General features: G+C 43.3%; 2 protein-coding genes across 10 annotated transcripts in view; both read right to left on the bottom strand.

Annotated features, from left to right (window-relative positions):
- Positions 1-21272, bottom strand: part of ACAT2 (acetyl-CoA acetyltransferase 2) — an 833137-nt gene that overhangs the window by 401996 nt on the left and 409869 nt on the right. The gene's annotated exons all lie outside the window — the stretch shown is intronic.
- The window catches only part of MAP3K4 (mitogen-activated protein kinase kinase kinase 4), a 73020-nt gene that overhangs the window by 36083 nt on the left and 15665 nt on the right, over positions 1-21272 (bottom strand). For 4 of the 9 annotated variants that reach the window (XM_083732024.1, XM_083732026.1, XM_083732025.1 and 1 more), the window contains exons 1-2: positions 20253-21008; positions 419-606 (exon numbers count right to left, since the gene is read on the bottom strand). In XM_083732024.1, the coding sequence (XP_083588150.1) occupies positions 419-606; positions 20253-20941 (877 nt within the window). In that variant the 5' untranslated portion in view covers positions 20942-21008. Of the gene's footprint in view, positions 1-418; positions 607-20241; positions 21009-21272 lie in introns of those variants that run through there. The other 5 variants (XM_083732032.1, XM_083732028.1, XM_083732031.1 and 2 more) reach the window with 2 other exon arrangements.

Below are 21272 nucleotides of genomic sequence, written 5' to 3'. Positions count from 1 at the left end.
AATGTTGTGCATACAGATGCACACAATGGCAATGAAGGGTGTTCTGATAACCTTCCTGTATGATTTCTTGGAGAAAGCACCTGCATTATTACTACAAAACTCTGTAGAAAAAATGATTTATCTAATCCTCAGGATTAGTCCCACAGAAAATACAGGAGACTGTATTCAAGGCTCCTCTCTTAGCCACTATCAGAGTTATTAATAAGGGAGGAGTCACAGCATAGTAGTTAGCAATCCATGTTTTTCCCACTTAAATCCTTCTGGAAGGAGGTGATGGGGAAAGGGTTTCTATGCCCACACAGCACTGGAGAGGCACTGCCAGTCAGAGTAGACAATATTGGGCTAGACTGGCCAACTTTGAGCCCTCTAGCTGTTTTGGGCTAAAACGTCTATCATTTCCAGCGTACCACACACATACCTCTTAAAAAGCGGCCAGTAGGTCTCCCAACGCTATTTTTCAGATGCTTCGTTGACGAGCGCTTATTCTGCCGTGGTGTGCTAGGAGGAGAGTTTCCATAGGAAGTTTCAGCATTTTCTTCATCAGACAAGTCCTCAGGATCAGATTCGGAGATCCTGCCAGAGACATCTTCAGACTTACTGTCTTGCCTAAGTAGCAAAAGGAATTAAGATATAGAGGTCAGTTTAGAAAAGGCAACCCATTAGTGTGTCTCCACCCTATCATTGTGAACTTTCTGTACACTTGCCACTCCCATGTGACATACAGCAGCTCTCCCAACAATGCAGCTCCCCACCCCCACCCCAGTTTTCTGTCTGAAGTTGGAAAAGGCAAAAAGGAAAAGGAAAAAGAAAAAAGAAAAATCCTCCACCACTTACCAGCAAACAAAAAGTTAGAAGTCGTAATATTCCTCGAATAGCATGGTAAGGTACAATGTATACTCTTGTGCCCATAAAATAATAAAGGTCACAGATTTCTGTAGCACAGGACAAACACAAAGGGATTAGAATTGCATTCTGGAGGCAGTTGGAGGATGGATGGCAGCTAACAGATTGAGGCTGAATCCTGACAAGACAAAATTACTGTTTTTGGGGGACAGGGGGTGGGCGGGGGACTCCCTGGTCCTGAATGGGGTAACTGTGCCCCTGAAGGACCAGGTGTACAGCCTGGGAGTCATTTTGGACTCACAGCTGTCCATGGAGGCGCAGGTTAATTCTGTGTCCAGGGCGGCTGTCTACCAGCTCCATCTGGTATGCAGGCTGAGACCCTACCTGCCTGCGGACTGTCTTGCCAGAGTGGTGCATGCTCTAGTTATCTCCCGCTTGGACTACTGCAATGCGCTCTACGTGGGGCTTTGAAGGTAACCCGGAAACTGCAATTAATCCAGAATGCGGCAGCTAGACTGGTGACTAGGAGTGGCCACCGGGACCACATAACACCAGTCCTGAGAGATCTGCATTGGCTCCCAGTACGCTTCCAAGCACAATTCAAAGTGTTGGTGCTGACCTTTAAAGCCCGAAACGGCTTCGGTCCTGTATACCTGAAGGAGCGTCTCCACCCCCATCGTTCAGCCTGGACACTGAGATCCAGCGTTGAGGGCCTCATTGCGAGAAGTGAGGCTACAGGGAACAAGACAGAGGGCCTTCTTGGTAGTGGCGCCCGCCCTGTGGAATAAGCAGCTATCTTCTCTTTAAAAGACATCTGAAGGCAGCACTGTTTAGGGAAGTTTTTAATATTTAACGCTGTATTGTTTTTAATACTTGATTGGAAGCCCCCCAGAATGGCTGGGGAAACTCAGCCAGATGAGCGGGGTATACATTTATTATTATTAGTAGTAGTAGTAGTAGTAGTAGTAGTAGTAGTATTACATGCCTAGGAATGAAGGTAAGCACATCTCTCTCCATGTGAATGTCATGTGCTCCCAAATCATTCTTGGGACACCAATTTCCATGCACATACACACTCACATGCCCCTTGCTTGGCTGGGAAGGTAACAGGGTAACAGATACTCCATTATGGAAGTATCTAGTCTCACACACCAGGTATTTTGAGGGTCAGAAGCTACCCCATCTGATTAGCTAATGCAGTGTTTCCCAACCGGGGGCCCCAAAGATATTCCAAGGGGGCCCCAGGTGAAAACCAAGTAGGCTAGGGGGCCACAGAAGGAAGTGAGAAGTGAATTTTAAAAGTGATTCTTAAAAAATCCTGATGGCTGGCTATCTGCTTGGCCAACTGCAAGCGGGTAAGGGGGTGGCCCACCAGGGACCAACACTCCTTTTTGCCATGTGTGTTTTCTTGGGGCAGTCTTGATTTGTTTCTGGTGGGAGAGGGTGGTCGCTGAGGCTCCCTTTTTGACCTGTAGAGCCCCTGATCCAGAACCTTCAGGTGACCTGGAGTGGGGCTAAGTGAGCCAGAGATGCTCGTTGCTGCCGCCAGTGCTGGGCCTGGTGGCAGCCTGGGCCTGACTCTGCAAGGCGGGTGCAATTCACCCCAGCACCTAGCAGATCAGGGTCTTCGGATGTTGCAGAGTGGGTGCAGGGCCGGCCGGCCTGCATTGTTGGCCCGGCTCTGCAAGGCGCAGGATGACATCCACCCCAGTGCCTAGCTGAGCAGGGTCGTCTGATGCTACTGTCTACTCTTGAGTTCAGTGGGCCTTACTCCCAGGTAAGGGGGGGGGGCTATAGTATTTTATCTAGGCAGCCAGGGCTCCTCCGGATGACAAATCTTTTTGCACCAGGTCAGTGAGGACCACTTGCTTTTAAAAATTCTCCCACATATACAGAACTCCCTGTGCACCTTTTGGACTTTATCTATATGTTTCCCCCTCCATCTCAAATAACTGGGGTCAAATAAGTGTTGTTTACTTTTTATAATACATGGAAGATGGCTCTCCCTTGGGGGGATCTTGACTCTCCTTCCTTGGAGGTTTCAAAGCAGAGGTTGGATGGCCATCTGTCGTGGATGAGTTTAGCTGAGTTTCCTACGTTGCAGGGGGTTGCATTCTACTCAACTGTATTTTGCATAAATTATAATAATTATAAATAAAAGATGTTCTATTTACAAACAAAACATTTAAATAACTATCTGTCTACCGGTAGGAGGGGGCCTGGGCAGAGCTAGAATTTTTGTTAGGGGGGCAGAACCTCATATTTGTATTGACTTTTACTTTTTGGGGAGGCAGCTGCCCACTGCCCGCTACCATAAGTCTGGGGTGGGGGCACAGGAACGAAACAAGGTCGGAAGGGGACCACAGCCAGAAATAGGTTGGAAAAACACTGAGCTAATGAGATAGAACTGCTACTATGGAGAACAGTCACCCAGAGGCAGAACACTCACTTTCCATGCAGGAAGTCATAGTTCCTGCTCCCTGCCTCTCCAGAAAAGGCAACATATGGAAGCAGGCATGGAAGAAATGTCTACCTGAGCTGCTGCATATCAACATAAATAATACTGAGCTCAACTGACCAACAATCTGAGTCATTATGTGCTGCCCCCTCCGGCCTTTCTTTGTGTACTAGAGTGGGAAGTACAATTTTGAAATCTCACTGAGATGTAGATGGGAAACAAGGAGCAATACTTCAGAAGGACTAGAAACTTTGGGAGGACAGACATCAAAATCAGCCTTCTGGTTTACGAAACTTGTATGCACCTAGTTGTGAAAGGGATGGCAAACTAATCCACCGATGCCATTAAACCTTCCAGGAACTTTCTTAAATGCTAATGATAGCTTTCTTTCACTTACATGCAACAAGAAACAAAGGTCAGTAAATCAAAGAGCACTGCTCTATTTGATCCTGGGACAAAGCTTTCAGACATGACTTCTCCAAACCACAAATAACTCCAGCTATAAGGCAGACAGATACCACCTCAAGATCTGGCTCACAAAGTTTCTGTGTGTCAAAATTTTGTTTTACTATTTAAAAAAATCACTTTGAAGCAGACAAAGGCAGCATGTCATGATTAGGGAGCACAAGAATGTTTGGAAAGATGCTTTATTATGGTAACAGTCTAGAAATCTGGGCTGCAATGTTGTTAACTGGGGCTAGATGTTTTGAATTATGCCAGTTGCTTTGTAACTACACTGGATTCCAGTCATTTTCCAGACCCAGCTCAGAGTGTTGGCTTTGACCTTAAAAAACCTCAGCAGTTTTCAGCCAGGTTACATGAAAGGTCCCTTCCTCTCACAGGTTCCTCTTCCTTGAGGTCATTGTCAGAGGCCACCATCAAGCGAGAGCTGGCCTTTCAAAACTGATTTTGGCTTTTTGAAGTTATAAGACCTGTTTGTGCTTTAATTTTATTGCTTTATCTGTGCTATGGTTTCTTTTATGTTGTAGTCACATTTTTACTGCATTTTAACCCATTTAAATTATGCAGCCCGGAGAACTTTGGTAATGAGGTAGCTTAGCATTACTATAAATAAATAAAATAAATCATACTTCACTGTGAGGCAACAGACGTTTGCTAAACCACATGCTTAACCAACTTGTTCCGATCTACAGTCTCTAACAATTTGCCTGAAATCACTTATATTTTTCATGTTCATTTCCGCAGACTTAAAACCTCACCCACAACAACCAAACTAAATTGCAGTCCCGTTTATAGACTTTTAATTGATTACGCTTTTACCAGAGTCAGCTCTGCCCACATTTGAGATTCAAATTCATGATAGAACACTATCTAGAATTCATATTATTGTCAACTTGCTATGCATTAAGTTTCACTTTTGTCATGTTTCGTTTGATTTAGCACTCTCAAGAGAATAGCTTAGAACTGAGTCACTTCCTAGCCTCATTATGTATTTGACCCAAAGGAAAGAATTTGGTTGCATGGTATTATTATTATTATTATTATTATTATTATTATTATTATTATTATTATTATTTATTAAGCTTAATTGTGCCTCTCATACCTTGGTGTTCTGATAGCTTTCTCAATACCCTGGCAGGATTCAAGATACAGTGTACCTCAGGTTACAGACACTTCAGGTTACAGACTCCACTAACCCAGAAATAGTACCTGAAGAACTTTGCTTCAGGATGGGAACAGAAAACAGGCGGTGGTGGCGCAGCAGCAGCAGGAGGCCCCATGAGCTAAAGTGGTGCTTCAGGTTAAGAACAGTTTCGGGTTAAGAACGGACCTTCGGAACGAATTAAATTCTTAACCCGAGGTACCACTGTACTCATGTTCATTTTAAAATACCTGGTTCTTCTTCTTTTTAAACTCTAGATAGCTAATTGTCAATTCATTTTTGGCCCAGCTTTTAACATTTATTTATTATTTAGAAGAAGAATAATATATATATTATTATTTATAAACTGCTCAGGAAAAGAATCCTTGCAGAGTTACTTAACTAAGCTTCAATATGCATTTATCTGTATTTATTCCTTTTTGAATATCAGTTTATGAAAATTAAGCACCCCAATGTCTTCTCTCCAGGGACAAATGGGTGGGGTATAGTAGTAGTAGTAATAATAATAATAATAATAATAATAATAATAATAATAATAATAGTATTTATGAATAAAAAGTAAAAGGATTTACACTACTTGTCGCAACTGGCAAATTACAATCTATGCATCTTCTTGTAACTTCATGTTACCTTCAGTAGTTTCCCCGATAACAAAATCAACACAAGACAATGGGGAAGCTACAGTAATAGCTGTATTAAGAAAGACTCTCCTCCCTGAAAGAGAGGGGAGTGGTTGTGGGCGGGAGCCTGAACACCGCTCCTAGCAGGGGGCGTTGCCCCCTGCCTCCAGCTCACCTGGCTGGCACTCACCCCCCCCCCGGTGGCCGTCCAACCAGGTGCCATGGGGGGGCGTGTCCAGCAGCCTTTATGCTGCAGTGCCAGCCTTTCCCCGGCCTCATTTCTCTTTGTCGTCCTGTGCGAGTCACCCACCCTCCACTCCCTTTGAGTTAGGGCTTAGGTCATTGGCATAGCTATGGACCTTAGGTTGGTCGCCCCGGTTGCCCGGGGGGCCTGGTAGGAGTTTTTCCATTTGGCATTAGGCTTTTTGGTTTTTTCGCCTACCTCGTAGCAATCGTCACAACTTTTTGGTGGTATTGGTGGGTAGGTTAGGCATTGGAATAATGTGTTGTGGTGTGTCGAAGTGCTGGGTGTGGCCATCGCCTATGCCTTCAATCTCTAGGGGTATTCCGCTAAAGGAATCTGGCGGTCGTGTATTCCGTCCGAAGCCTGCTTGGCGGGAGGCCATGGCACGACCCTCGGTGACATCAGGGGTGAGCCTATAGTTGGATTAGCATCAACAGGTGATGAACCCCTGGTGAATAAACCCACTTGTTTCGCGATCCAATGCCTAAGCCAATACCTTTTCATTGCTGTAATCAATAAAGTTGTGGCCTTTTCTAGCCCATTAACCTTATATCGCGTGTCCCTGTGTCTTCATTTTACTTCGCGGGGGTCGGGTCCTCGAACCACAATGACATATTTCTATGACAACAGTGTCACTGCAGGCTAGCAGATTAGCTGCAGCAATTTCAGCAAGGACAGCAGAAGCTGATATTTCGATGGCGTGGCCTTGTTCCCCTACTGCACCTGTTGTGGCTGTGAGATGAGAGAACCCACGAGCTACAGCCCCAGAGCTGCTGGTGCCACAGCTGAAGCAAAAGATGTAAGAGTTACCGAACTGTGCAGCATCAGCATCAGAGCTAATCCTATGATAACAGAAGTTAAAACAAGCTTCCACTGCTGAGACAAAGTGCTACAAGAATATGCCAGCTTCTCAATTTACAGCTGCAGCAAGTGCTACAGGAAAAATAAAAGTCTGGGTGTACTTGAGTTCAAATTTTGGGTAGGTGCAGAATTTTCCAAGAGACAAGAAATATGAATTCTATATAAAAAGGACAATATGGAAATTGAGCCTTTCTCTACAGATCTTAAAGACATCTATGGCATCTTAAAGAGAAAATAAAGGTGCAGCTCCCCCCCCCCCCCGAAGATAGATAACTAGATGTCAGAGGCATAATTCGAAGAAGTGGGGGAAAATCCTTACACTTGTGCTTTTGTTTACAAGGAGAAATACATGCAAAAAATGTTGTCTTTTATAATACCATCTGGGGTATACTTCAATGCATCCTACCAAGGGAGTAAGGCAATCTTAACCCCTAATTTGCTCAGCTGAAGGGGGTGGAGATGTCCAACCACCTGGCTGCACTGAGCTCCACTGGGTTCTGTTGGCAGGAGGTCTCCACTGCTACAGAGGTCCACAATGCATCCGCAAAAAGCATGGGTAGGCAGAGCTTGGCAGAAAACCCCAAAAACGAGGCATTTTGGGGAGTAGAGCTAGGTGAGTCAAGATCTGCTGGATCCTGAGTTGGTCTATGTAATGATGATGGGCATGGAGCTAGCACAGTGAAAAACATCTTTTTCATGGCCATGGCCCTCATTACCCTTCACTCGGGTTGGGGCAAGCAGAAGGGTTACACTACGTGGGGCTACCTTTGAAGGTGACCTGGAAACTACAACTAATCCAGAATGCAGCAGCTAAACTGGTGACTACATAACACCGGTCCTGAAATACCTACATTGGCTCCTGGTACGTTTCTGAGCACAATTCAAAATGCTAGTGCTAACCTCTAAAGCCCTAAACGGCCTCGGCCCAGTATACCTGAAGGAGCATCTCCACTGTCGTTCTGCCCGGACACTGAGGTCCAGCTCTGAGGGCCTTCTAGCGGTTCCCTCACTGCAAGAAGCCAAGTTACAAGGAACCAGGCAGAGGGCTTTCTCGGTAGTGGCACCTGCCCAGTGGAATGCCCTCCCATCAGATGTCAAGGAAATAAACAGCTATCTGACTTTTAGAAGACATCTGAAGGCATCCCTGTTTAGGGAAGTTTTTAGTGTTTGATGTTTTATTGTGTTTTTAATATTCTGTTGGGAGTCGGCCAGAGTGGCTGGGGAAACCCAACCAGATGGGCAGAGTATAAATAATAAATTATTATTATCATTATTACTACAGATACAGTGGTTCATCTGTCACTCCATTCAGTCTGCTCCTAGTTATCTTTGGTAAAGCTAACCTTACTCTGTAATGTTTCCAATTAAAAAGAGTATTCTAGACCAAGAAAAGCCAGAGATCAGCATTAACGGTTTATTAGATTTTATGAGGTAATTAATTTAGTACAAAAATCTTAAGAAGTTATTGTAATATCACCAGCACGTAATTGATAATCTCTGCAAAACACCACTGCTGACATTTAAAATATCACTCAGTCTAAGCCAAGAGAATTGGATAAAAGAGCAAGTGCTTATTTTATGTCTGAGAAAAAATGAACTGACTTGTAATGTCACCATCTGTCAGGCTAATGAAGGAAGAATAATCCTCTCCTCTGTCACGATGAAGTCAACTCAGAAGAGATAAGAATGTTCATTTGTGTGAAATATATTTACAACTTAGAAAATAAAGGTGGCATAAAATAAAGGAACTAGAGTACAAAATGAGAATTAGCAAATTTATTTCATTTCAGATTCTGGTTGTTCCCCATAGCAAGTCCAAAAAAAGGAATCAGGTAATTACCAAAGTTAAGGACCAAAACGGTAAGACTGACTCCCTACTATTGCATAATTCTGATTCTTAAGCATAACAACTGTGAAAACTTGAAAATAGTTCCTATGTATAGCACCATGTAGCTAGTCTCTTCCTCTCCCATAGCCTTCTTTAAAGAATCATTTATAGGATGAGCAGTCAGTGATGGAAATATGAATGCCCAAATGGGAGATATTTTGAGGAAATTATTGCTTAAACGTTACAACCAACTCAACAAGTGTTGGATGCTCAAATGGGAGATATTTTAAGGAAATTGTTGCTTAAACGTTACAACCAACTCATCAAGTGTTGGATGCTCAAATGGGAGATATTTTAAGGAAATTATTGCTTAAACGTTACAGCCAACTCAACAACACTTGTTTAAATATGTCAGAAACAAGAGCTTTCAGTAAGCAACTGGACTGTTAGATGATAAATGCAATTCAAGAATGACAGAAAAATTGCAGAGAAAGTGAAATAATTATTTGCATCCCATTTCACTGCAAAGGAATAGGAAAGATACCCATGATTGAGCAGATGTTATCAGTCAAACAGATGTGAAGCTCTAGGGCTCATTAACAAATTAAGTATTATACAGTGGTGCCTCGCAAGACGAAATTAATTCGTTCCGCAAGTCTTTTCGTCTTGCGAGTTTTTCGTCTTGCGAAGCACGGTTTCCCATAGGAATGCATTGAAAATCAATCAATGCGTTCCTATGGAAACCGCCTTCAGACCAGGTCCTGGGACAGTCTGTCCCCCGACCTCTTCTGAAGGCTGGCGGGGGGCAAAAGTCTTTGCTCCCCCCCCCGCCTGCCTTCAAAAGCCGTCCGGGATAGCGGGAAGCGCTTCCCTGCTATCCCGGACGGCTTTTAAAATGCTGGCGGTGGGGAGCAAAGCCTTTCGGCCCCTGCCGGCCTTCCTGGACCTCTTCTGAAGGCCGGAGGGGGGGGGAAAAGGCTTTGCTCCCCACCGCCAGCATTTAAAAGAGGTCCCCGGAGATTTGCCTATGGGCTTTCTTCTTGCGAAGCAAGCCCATGGGGAAATTCGTTTTGCAAAGCGCCTCCAAAACGGAAAACCCTTTCGTCTAGCGGGTTTTTCGTCTTGCGAGGCGTTCGTCTTGCGGGGCACCACTGTATCACCATATCTAGACAGTAGCTATTAAAGATTAAAGAACTAACATGTGAAATTGTTGGTCAAATGGAACTACTTATTTTAAGCATTTATATTGCACCATCAAGGCCAGGTACGTACAACACAAACCAACCAATATAAAAACATATGGAATCAAGTCATCAAAACAAGCAGAAGCTGCTAAAATAATAATCTAGGACACTTAAAATGCCTAGGTAAGCAGAGAAAACCAAAATGATGCCTATGTCAGCACCTGCCTTGCTTATAAAGGGGAGGATACTGCATAAGTAAAGCAGCACCATGTTTTGAAACCCTCAAAACTGACAGATGGAAAAAGGATATTAGATATACTGGGAGTACAGTAGTCATTAATGACCAGCAGCAGAAGTAAAGCCAGTAAAAATATATATTTTCTCCCGGGGGGGCGGGGAGTTGGAGGAAAAAGAAATTTGCTCTAGTTTGTGACATGAGCAGAATTTGTAAAATACTTAAGTACTTAGCAGCCTTCTGTGGTTCTGAGATCACCAGCTAGTCAAATAAAACCCTTTAGCATTTCTGGCAGCTCTTCATGTTCTCACAACAGAAGAATGTAATCAGAACTCTTGGTTCTCTGTAACTGGCAAGATCAAAAACTGAAAAATATATTTGTTTCTCCATATTCGAGTATCAAACTTTAGTACGACATACAAAAGATTTAATATTCTGAGACAACCTAACTTGAAATTGATGAAAAAACTAGTAAGGGCTTTTAAAATTCTATCTAAAAGAAAAAGCAAGAGATGTGCATCCATGTCACCATCCCCAATTTTTACACCATTAATCTTACAGGATGCATGAACAATGATTGACCAACTACCGTATTTTTCTGTGTATAAGACTAGGTCCCCCCCCCTAAAAAATAATCTCAAAAACTAGGGGGTGTCTTATACACGGATATATCTCCCCCTTTTCTTAAATCTGAGTCCCCCCCAAATAGGGGGGCATCTTATAGACAGAAAAATACGGTAATTTATAACTGCAAATCCTGCTCAAAAGACTGTATCAACTAGTTATCCACAAAACTTCAAAAATAGGAGTGTTAACATCAGAAGAAGAAGAAGAAGAAGAAGAAGAAGAAGAAGAAGAAGAAGAAGAAGAAGAATAGTAGTAGTAGTAGTAGTAGTAGTTTGGATTTGCTATCCCGCTTTATCACTACCCTAAGGAGTCTCAAAGCGGCTAACATTCTCCTTTCCCTTCCTCTCCCACAACAAACACTCTGTGAGGTGAGTGGGGCTGAGAGACTTCAAAGAAGTGTGACTGGCCCAAAACATTCGAAAACCAAAGCACAGCTTCTGATTGAAGCTCCTGCAGCCAAACGGAAGCCGCAGAAGCCCTGTCGGACGTTCAGCTTCCAAAGGAACATTTGAAAACCAGAACACTCACTTCCGGTTTTCGATCGTTTGGGAGCCGGAACATTCTGACTCCCAAGGCATTCAGGAGCCGAGGTACAACTGTATTAATGAGTGGGACCTGCAATAAAATATTGAAGTGTAGAGTATTTCTGTTCACTGTTCCAGACCTACAAGATACTCCATTTAGCTGAAATCTGAATAGTTTTATATTTTGCATGAAGACTGGGTGGATAGCTCAGTTTTAGCGCTGATAAATAATTACAACAGAATAAAATGCATCTATTTTCTCAGTACTAATAGTTTGAAAATACAGGCCCTCTAACTAGAGGCAATTGACATTTCTTTGTTCATATGACAAAGGGCTTACAAAGTGACCCAGTTCAGATGCAACACCAAATAATGTCTTGTCATTACATGAATGAGTGCTGTTAAACTCCCCAATTTCCCTTTGCCCTCCTCATCTTCCCAGTTTCACATTTGCTATTACACCTGAACAACAACACTAGTTTGCACAATCCAATGATTGCCTACTTACAGAATTGGAAACGATATCTGAACTGTGGTTGCCATTTCTGAGTTAAGGTGTACTGTGGTTTGAATCATATAATTGTAGGGTTGGAAGACACCCTGAGCGTCACCTAATCCAACTCCTAGTCCAACGCAGGAAACTCAACTGAAGAATCCATGACAAATGGCTGTCCAACCTCTGCTTAAAAACCTCAAAGGAAGGACAGCCCACAACCTCCCAAGGGAGTCTGTTCCACTGTCAAACAGCTCTTACTGTCAGACAGTTTTTCTGTATGTTTAGTCAAAATCTCCCTTCTTGTAACTCGAAGCTATTGGTTTTGGTCCTATAATTCAGAGCAGGAGAAAAACAAGCTTGCTCCATCATTCATGTGACAGCTCTTTAGATACCTGAAAATGGCTCTTATCTCCCCTCAGTCTCCTTTTTTCCAGGCTAAACATACCAAGCTCTCTCAACCATTCCTCATAAGGCTTGGTTTCCAGACCATTGCTTCATCATCTTGGTTACCTTCCTCTGCTCACATTTTTTTTGCTTCAAGTCTTAACCAAGTCAGTCACTTTACAACACTTTTTCTGCTTAGCAAAAAATACATTATTTTTCCACATGAAAACTGCAAATTTTTCAATCATAGAAAATTAGCAACCATCCTTTGTGTTGTGCTAATTTCTGAGTTCTTTTACGCAGGATTATTTCAAGCAAAGGCATACCCACCTAGTGGTGCCATTGCTGCCTGATGCCTTTACTCTGCCTAAAAAAACAAAAACAAAATGTATTGTGAGAGAGTACTAAGCCAGGCTATAATATCCTGAGAACTTTTGTTATGAGTAGCCTATAAATATCTAAAATGAAAGAATAAATAAATCCTTGCACTTTCTATAATTAATTCTTCTTCCTTTAGCTTAGAAGACTGCATTTCTTACCAAACACTTACCAGTGCTGCTTATCTACATTTACAATGTCTTCCTCTAGGAAGGCAGCATACACAATTTCTGAACAGAAAACACCAATGTTTATTCACAATTTATTGGACTATTTCAGTTTAAGATACACTGGCTTGGAACTTGGATCTGAAGTCAGTCAGTTGAACTTAGCTCCCACTGAAACCAATAAGTCTTCACAAACAGTAAAATTCAATGCATGTCTACTCAAAAGTAATTTCCACACAGTTCAATGAAATTTGATTCCAGGTAAGTGCATATATGAATGTAGTCTATCATTACAAACTTTTCACGGTTATTTCAATGGGTCCTAAGTGCAACTGACTTACCCAGAATCCAATTCATTATCTCACCAAAATCAGAAACATGTATTTTTAAAGTTCTATGCAATTCAATAGAGCAATATGTAGACATGCCCTCAACTATAGTTAAAGCTAACCATTTTGCTACTAAGGATGAAATTCTATTGACATGCACCCAACTATTTTTCTTTAACATAGAGATGTTGTTTTGCCACCACAGCATAGTCTACATTCCACAAAGGCCAATACTACTGGGTTGCATAACAATACAGGCAGCCTTGAAAGCACTAATTAAGCCACGCAGTTCAAGCTAATTCTTTTTGCTATGACTGCTGCAACAGATCACCTGAATCATTTTCACAGACCATGCACTATAAAATCATGCATGTTCCAAATTAATAAACATGAGAAGTATGGTAATTTCAAATTAATTACAAAAGCGAAATTTTCAGAACAATTCCTCAACAGATTAGAGTCTGGCTATTCAATGCCTTATAACAAATAGAATAGGAACCTCTGGGCACTTGGAAATTCAGCCAGCACTGGTAGTGCAGAAGCCACATTACAACTCTAATCTGCTCCATTTGCAGCTTTGCCATTCTCCACAGGGTGCATGCTACAGAAGGAAAAACAGATAAAGAGGGCCAGGTGCAAGTTAAGCCGATTTCCTGTTTTCCAGTTCAAATGCCATAAGAAAGACCAATGCAGATTGCATAAAGACCTTCTTTCCCAAGCAACTGGATATTGAAAAACAATCTTCTAGGCAACTGAAAAATCAGAATATAAAAATATAATACCTTACTAAAATGCTTATACAGTATTGAGTATGGTGAAACTGAAGTATCATATGCATCAAATGCACAATTTTTAAGAAAGATCAGTACCATCACTTTACTATCAGTTGACAGGGAAAATCAGTTATGTAAGCACTCGTAGAAATTATGTTCTGCTTCATGGTATTCTACATCACTAATAACATGCTTTTCCTTGGAGAGTTTCTCTGGTCACGGCCCATCATAGTTGTGATGGTGGAAGAAGCTGGAGGATGGCATCAGCACATGGGTAGGCTCAAAGGGACTAGCATCCTCATTTTTGCTCAGTACACTCACCATTGCTATGTGGCACCATCCTCTGGTGAGTATGATAGGTAAAGGTAAAGGTAAAGGTACCCCTGCCCGTACGGGCCAGTCTTGACAGACTCTGGGGTTGTGCGCCCATCTCACTCAAGAGGCCAGGGGCCAGCGCTGTCCGGAGACACTTCCGGGTCACGTGGCCAGTGTGACATCGCTGCTCTGGCGAGCCAGAGCCGCACACGGAAACGCCGTTTACCTTCCCGCTGGTAAGCGGTCCCTATTTATCTACTTGCACCCGGAGGTGCTTTCAAACTGCTAGGTTGGCAGGCGCTGGGACCGAGCAGCGGGAGCGCACCCCGCCGCAGGGATTCGAACCGCCGACCTTTCGATCGGCAAGTCCTAGGCGCTGAGGCTTTAACCCACAGCGCCACCTGCATCCCAGAGTATGATAGGAGAAGACTGCAAACCTTGAAGTTGCAGAAGTGGCCTGGGAACCTCCTGGAGACGGTTTGACTGTCAAGCAGCAGAGCCAAACCGACAAGCTTCTGAAGCAGAAAAGGGTTGAAGGGGGCTTCCTTGGACATTGTTCGGTGGGTTTGCCTAGACTGTTTCAAGCACTAGAATTTTTGGGTTAGCTACTAATACTAGCTCAAAACTGGCTCCCCACCAATGTAACCTAGTGCCCCTAGTAAAACATTGAGGGTTAGAACAGATGTCAGCATTGAAATGAAAGGGGTTAAACAATGAAAGTAAAAAGCTCATAACCAAATGTCTCAGCATAGCATCTGCCAACTTTTGACATAGGACATAGAATCACAGAATTGTAGAGTTGGAATAACTCAATGTATATAACTGTATGCATCAACAACAACTTTTCAGTCTGACAAGTTATTAAATTCCCAAACTGGTATCTTATTTACATAATCAGCTTTGTTCTTTCTCTCTAGCCCTATAAACACATTTATCCAGCACTAAAACCTGTTTCATAAATTATACAGCAAACACTTTCACATCAGCACTTCAGAATTACACCCACATAACACTATGGATACAATTCTGAAAACTTCTTGTGCTGGAATGCACATGCTATAAAATGTTTTACCACTCACAAAGCACACAAGTATATTTCTGGGTGGTCAAGAAAGAGGCTAGTCTGGTGTAAATCTGGAAAACAAATTAGCAATGTGCTTTCCAATAGTCTAGTGCAAACTGAATTAAATGTCCCTCATCTTTATTAACAGAGGTAGGGTGGGGGCTCCGTTGGACTTCTATGCTAAGGGGTGGACAGTTGTGTGCCCCTCAACAGAGAGGTTTAAAGGATCCGCCGGCCTGCGCAGGCAGCCGAGGGAGGAACAAGCTACATTGGTTCTGGCTGATATAGCTTGTTCCTCCTTCAGCAGTATGAGAGCCAGAGCGAGATGGCGGTTTCACCTGGCAGTATATTGTGAGTGGCACTGCTGCCGCTTCTGTGTCCCTCTACCACCAGCATCTGGCTGCACCTTGTTTCTTCCTTGGTGCACTGGGTGCTGGAGGCAGAGGGACTCAGGAGCGGCAGCTTCACTCACAATATACTGTTGGGTGAAGTCGCCATTGCAGTCTGGCCCTCATACCAGTCCTAGATGATGTATCTATGCATCGTCAAGGCCTACACACATGCAGGCAGGCCAAAAATGTTTTTAACTTGCATACTTAAAATGATGACAAATCCATATTTACAGCAGAGATGCAAATGAATCACAGTGTGCAGCTACAGAATAGATTTCAACCTCAACTGTTTTGAGAAACCCCCCTTAATATGAACTAAAAAAAACCTAAAAACGAATTTAAGGATTTGCTTTCATTTGTTGCAAATCAATTATGACCACACCAACACTCATGTCAAAATTATGCAGATTATGAATAAACAGGATCCACATTACTAGAATGTATTTTAAACAGGAAATTCATCCATGTTGCAGAACACTGTACACCCAAACAAAACACCCTCCATTTTTGTTGATCAACCATTTAACTTGTAGAGATAATGCAAGCACACCATTCTACCCCTCTGCTTGTGCCAACATCACACACCAATCAACAATAAGTAACCAGGTAAACAATATGGATTATGTGTTATGTACAGAAGATACTTCTATTGTATGTGTGCATGTACATGCACTTAATTTTAGACACACAACAATTATGAGTTTCACTTGATTTATTAGACTCAGGAATTAAACCACCCAGGAACTATAAAAGAAACATCTCAGGATTATACATATTATTTTCAAAAGCATCCACCGACTATTAGGCTGATTCTGTTACACGAAATGCTAGAACCTGGGATTACCCAATGAAAATTATCAGTAGTTTCAGGTTAGACAAAAGAAAGTGCTTCTTTACACAACAACACATAATTAACTTATGGAATTCACAGCCATAACATATGATGCCATTAACTTAGGCCTATCAATGGCTATTAGCTGTGGAAATTAAGTGCAACATCCATGTTCAGATAGTATGTCACTGAATTTCAGTTCTTGGGGTAGAGGGAGTATCGGGATGAGAGGGTAGTATTGTCTTCACACCCTGCCTGTGGGCTTTCTGGAAACAGCTGGCTTGTTACTGTTGGAAACAAGCTGCAGGACCATTGCCTTAACACCATTTAGAACTTTACCTTCTGAGAGTCACCTGCATTTATAAGAAATTGCGCTGCATGTTCATGCAGACATAGGGTTTGTTGCCACACTTTCAAATGCAAGCCTATTATTATGATTCAAAGGCCTCAGAACTATGGACCACATATTAAATTGCCTGTTATGCTGGCCAATAGTTTAGCTTTTATAATACTATGGCAATGCAACATGCAGATTAGCACAGGAAAACTTGAAAATGAACACACAAATCCAAAGTCCTTCTAAGAACAAAAACAGAGAATCTTGCAGCATCTTAAATGGCAAAAGCTTTCATGAAGTCAGTTCACTTCTGTTCTGTCAGTTGATATGCTTTAAATGGTTTTGAATTTGTGTGTATTTTGCAAGCTGCTTTAGAAAGAATTGTCTTGAAAAGTGAACTGCAAATCTGCTAATCAAAAATAAATAAATCTGATGAACTGGCTGATGAAAGCTTTTGCCATAATAAATCTGCTAGTCTTTACATGGCCATAGGTCTCTCTTGTTTCTGATGCAACAGACTAACATAGCTACCTCCCTGGAAATCTCGAAGAACAAGACACTTTCGCCCCAAAGATGTTACAAGGCATTCAAATTAGCTGCTGTCCAACATCAAAGGCTCCCTAAAAGCCTACATCCATGGGCTATGCTGCTTAGTTTATATAAGCATGCAAAAACTGTCTCCTATTTCCAGCTTTTGGGGCTTACTCTTGACCCCTTAGGATTGCCAGATAGCAATGCTACAGAAGACACGCTTATCCTTTTGTCTCCCCCCAGCTCATTTTCTTTAGCTAATATTTTTTTCTGGGCCAGATTCCCTAGAACTTGTCTTTCTCTTTTCTAGCATACAGATTCCCAGAACCCCTCGTCTGAATGTCTTCTTTGTACTCCTCTCCCAACCCCAAAATTGATTAATTCTCCTTCACCTACAACTTTTCCTCAGATGCTTATTTTTCAGTCCCTCCTGCCTTCCCTGTCCCTTCCTTCAGTTACTTTGCCTCTGTCCCAGCCACATATTTTCTTCCTTTCATCTAGAGAGCCCCCTACTCACGCCTCAGTTATCATCACAAAAACAATAATGTCCCCTAGTGCTTGTGTGAAGTTTTAATCGCAAAGAACCTGTCAATTTCCCCTTCCTTCACAGAAGTAGAGCTGCAAATACTATTCACACAATTATTCCCTAAGCAGTTGGAATGTTCACACCAGCTCAGCCAATCAGCACCAGAATCTTCACCATCACTGTCATGATTGCAATTAAAACTTCCTTTTCAACACTTGACAAGGGTGACTTTCATCATCATTACAAGATGGATCTAGTAAATGTGTACCCTCCAAGCTTTTCCCTCCAGTTGCTAAAATTGAGCTTCTTCATTTATGATCCATTTTGCACTGACTATACACCGCTGGATTTTTCAAAGGAGGCATTTCCTGAATGCCTGCTGGTGAGAAGTAAAATGAATCAACAGGATGTTATCTAAGCAAGAGAACTAATTGCTTGGGAATTACTATGAGTTATGCAGCAGCTTGACAGTCAGCTGGAAACCTGAAGACATCAGATCCATGAAGTTATTTTCATTCCCATCTCTAAAGGTCAATTCCTACTAACACAAGTATGGTTTCCAGCCCTGAGATGCAAATGCAGTGATCATGTGAAGTTTGCAATTACCGTAAATGCCGACTCAGCACATGAAAAATAATAGATATTTCAAACAATCACCCCCACATGTCCCAGTGCTACTGTAGCTTGATTGTCCATGTATATAGAGTTAAGCTGCCAGTGTCACATCCCTCTTTTAAATTTCAGGAGGTAGAATTAATCCTAGAGTTGGATGTTGCAGATATAGGTTCATTTCCTTATTCAGCCAGTAAAGTTCACTGGGTGGCCTAGAGCAAATCACTATCTTTCAGCTTTATCTATCTCATATGGTTGTTCACAGGTTAACACAATATAAAAACATACTATGTCCTGAATCCTTGAAGGTAGACTTATTTCCTGTGGAATAAACTAGTCAAGCACAATGACTGAGAAGCCTCACCTTGCAAGCTGCATTACAATCTAGTCTCCCCCCACCCCACACTCTGCATTTCAAAACAGAGGTAGGTGCCAAGCTGGCCTTTAAAACTGAAAGGTAGAACTCTCTTCCAATTTTTATTCAGGTCTCACTGTTCAAGGCAGGCAGAATAGAGTATTGCTTTTTGCATTTTCCTTCATCCATTTGAAATTAGCAATAGGTTTCAAGCTATTCAGACTTGAAAATACACTGCAGTGCTCTGATTGTATACAAAATTTATTCTACTGTCGTAGTGTTCAGTGGAATTTTCATTAAACTAACTTAGGAACAAATAGTATGAGGAATGGGACAATTACATGTAATCTCACATTGTCTGGCCAACAGTATTAGTTAAATACGTGGATGTAAGGAAATATGAATGTGGGCACATTCAGAAAGCAGGAAGGAACTTGAGTCTGTAGGTTAACAACTTTTGCAAAGAGTTTGATGAATATCCTATTTGCTGCATCATTGGCAAGAGCAGAAAAAGATAGCATCATAGCATCTCAGCATTTATGTGAAAGCCCACAAGATCTTTGTCTTTTTTTAACATTCTGATCAAATAACAGAAAAGAAACCAATAAACTGAATTACTATACAAACTAATTTGAAGAGAGTATCTATCCCCTTTTCCACAACTCCAATTTAAAATGCTATCCTAACCCCACTAACATGAGAGCAAGCGCCACTGAATTTACAGTTTGAGCAGAAATGCTTAGGACTGCACTGTTAAGTTAATCTACCTCTTCTCAGAGGCACTTTAGAACTGTAGAATTCAACTAAGCAGCCTTCACACAATCTATACTGTAATGATCACATAGTGAAAGCAAAGTTTTTAAAAATGAGGCTCAGACATACTGGTACTGTCTCCACTATTGCACCAACAGATAAAGCAACCATCAGAAAATTATTGCCTTCTCAACTTTCTCCTGATAAAAGGCTGAAAACAGCAGAGGCTGCACTAGTTTCACTCTGAATAATTTTCATTGCAATCCTGTGCACCTTTACTTCAGAACATGCCCCACTTAGCCCAGTGGGATTACTCCCGAGTAAGAATATCTAAGATTAGGCTGCTACATGTACACTTTTGTTTTTCATTTACACCATGGGAAAAGGGGTTCAAAAGGATCTTCTTGGGCTAGAAAAATAATAATGCAGGTCACCTTGCATCTGGATCGATCTATACCTTTTAATAATGGTTCCCAAATCCAGAACACAACACTTTTTCAAGATGCTCCCTTGCATCAAAATCAACTGAAGTCCAAATAAACACACACAACTGTCAACTCCTAGTTTTGTCCCTCGGTTTGTTTGCTTGTTTTAACCATTAATTCCCTTACCCAGGAGTGGGGTGTCCCCGAGACTGTAAAACTGCAGAACCCAGCTTTACCCCACAGGCAATGCTACTAAAATCCACGTAGCAGGTCACCGGCGAAGCTGAACATCAGACAGACGGACATCCACTCCCACCCCTTTCCCAGCCAAAGGCAGCATCCAGAGAAAAGCTCCCTTGCAGGAACAGCCCGGCAAGCGGAAGCTTGCAGACCGGAGCCTATTGTGAAGGGGATGCAAGAGTCTCCTGCTGTGCAAAGAGGCGACCTTGTGGCTGCTGCAATTTAAACAGCAGGGGGAAAGAGGAGAAGCGAACGAAACTATTCCCTCTCACCCCCGGTCCCCACCAATGCGTTACTTTTTGGCAGCCTCGCTGCACTCCGGCTCCGGCTCCTCCATGGCTCGGGCGGCGATGGCGGCGGCGGCGGCGGCGGAGGCAGCCTCTCTCATGCGTGCACCGAGGCTGGCATAGCTGCGGCGGCGGCGGCGGGAGGCCTTCTGCAGGCGAGAGAAGAGGGGCGCGGAGCCGGGTCGGCTGCACCGGCGGAGGCACCAGGAGGGCGTCACTGGCGACCCGGCTGCAGGGAGCCTCGGCCGCGCAGAGCCAGCCGTGCGGCCGCCATCTTGAAAAGAGGCTCCGAGAGGAGCGAAGCCGGGAGCCTCGGTAGTACGGAGAGCGTCTAGGGACAAAGCCCGCCACAGGCGCACTCGTTCGCTCCTGTGGTCAGAGAATGGAATGGAGCCGGGCGCCGCCACCCGGAAGGAGGAGGAGGAGGCGGAGGCGGGCAGAACGTCCCACCCGCCGCCGAGGCAGAAGCGAGTCGCGCAGCTCCGGGAGAGAAAAGGGGAGGCCGCCGGGCAGGGCGTGAAGGGAGCGGCAGGGAAGACGGAGGCAGGCCGAGCCGGGTGTCCGCGGTGGGAGGAAGGCGACTTCGTTCCGCCGGGGATCCTGCCTCCCTCACAGGTCCAATGATTCAACCTCGCCGTGCTTAATCTTTGCAAAATGATGGCTGTTACAGCATCAGCGCCTCGTGCGCTTGGCCGCATGCCTCCCGCCGGAGAGAAAGCTCTCCGCGATATCTCACTGATAAAAGCAGGGCAATTTAGCGCTAAAAGTGAGATTACCAGTAACCGGGCGGTGGGGGTGAGGGGACGGGACGGGACACACCTGTGGCGCTGCTCTGGGTTTTCTTGCTCTTCCCTCGCGATTCTGGCATTTAAAGTACCTGAAATAGGAGCGGGGAACTTGTGGCTCTGCAGATGTTGCAGGAATAAAAATTCTTACCATCTCTGACTATGGGTTATGCAGGCGCCAAGGCTGATGAGGGCTGCAGCCCCAAAAGTTCCCCAAGCCTGACCTAAAACATTAATCTGTTTT

The sequence above is a fragment of the Podarcis gaigeae genome (genome assembly GCF_964106915.1).
Source record: "Podarcis gaigeae genome assembly, chromosome: 3".
Classification (NCBI taxonomy): domain Eukaryota; kingdom Metazoa; phylum Chordata; class Lepidosauria; order Squamata; family Lacertidae; genus Podarcis; species Podarcis gaigeae.
The sequence above is the reverse complement of the archived record's forward strand: the minus strand, read 5'-3'. Positions and strand labels throughout refer to the sequence as shown.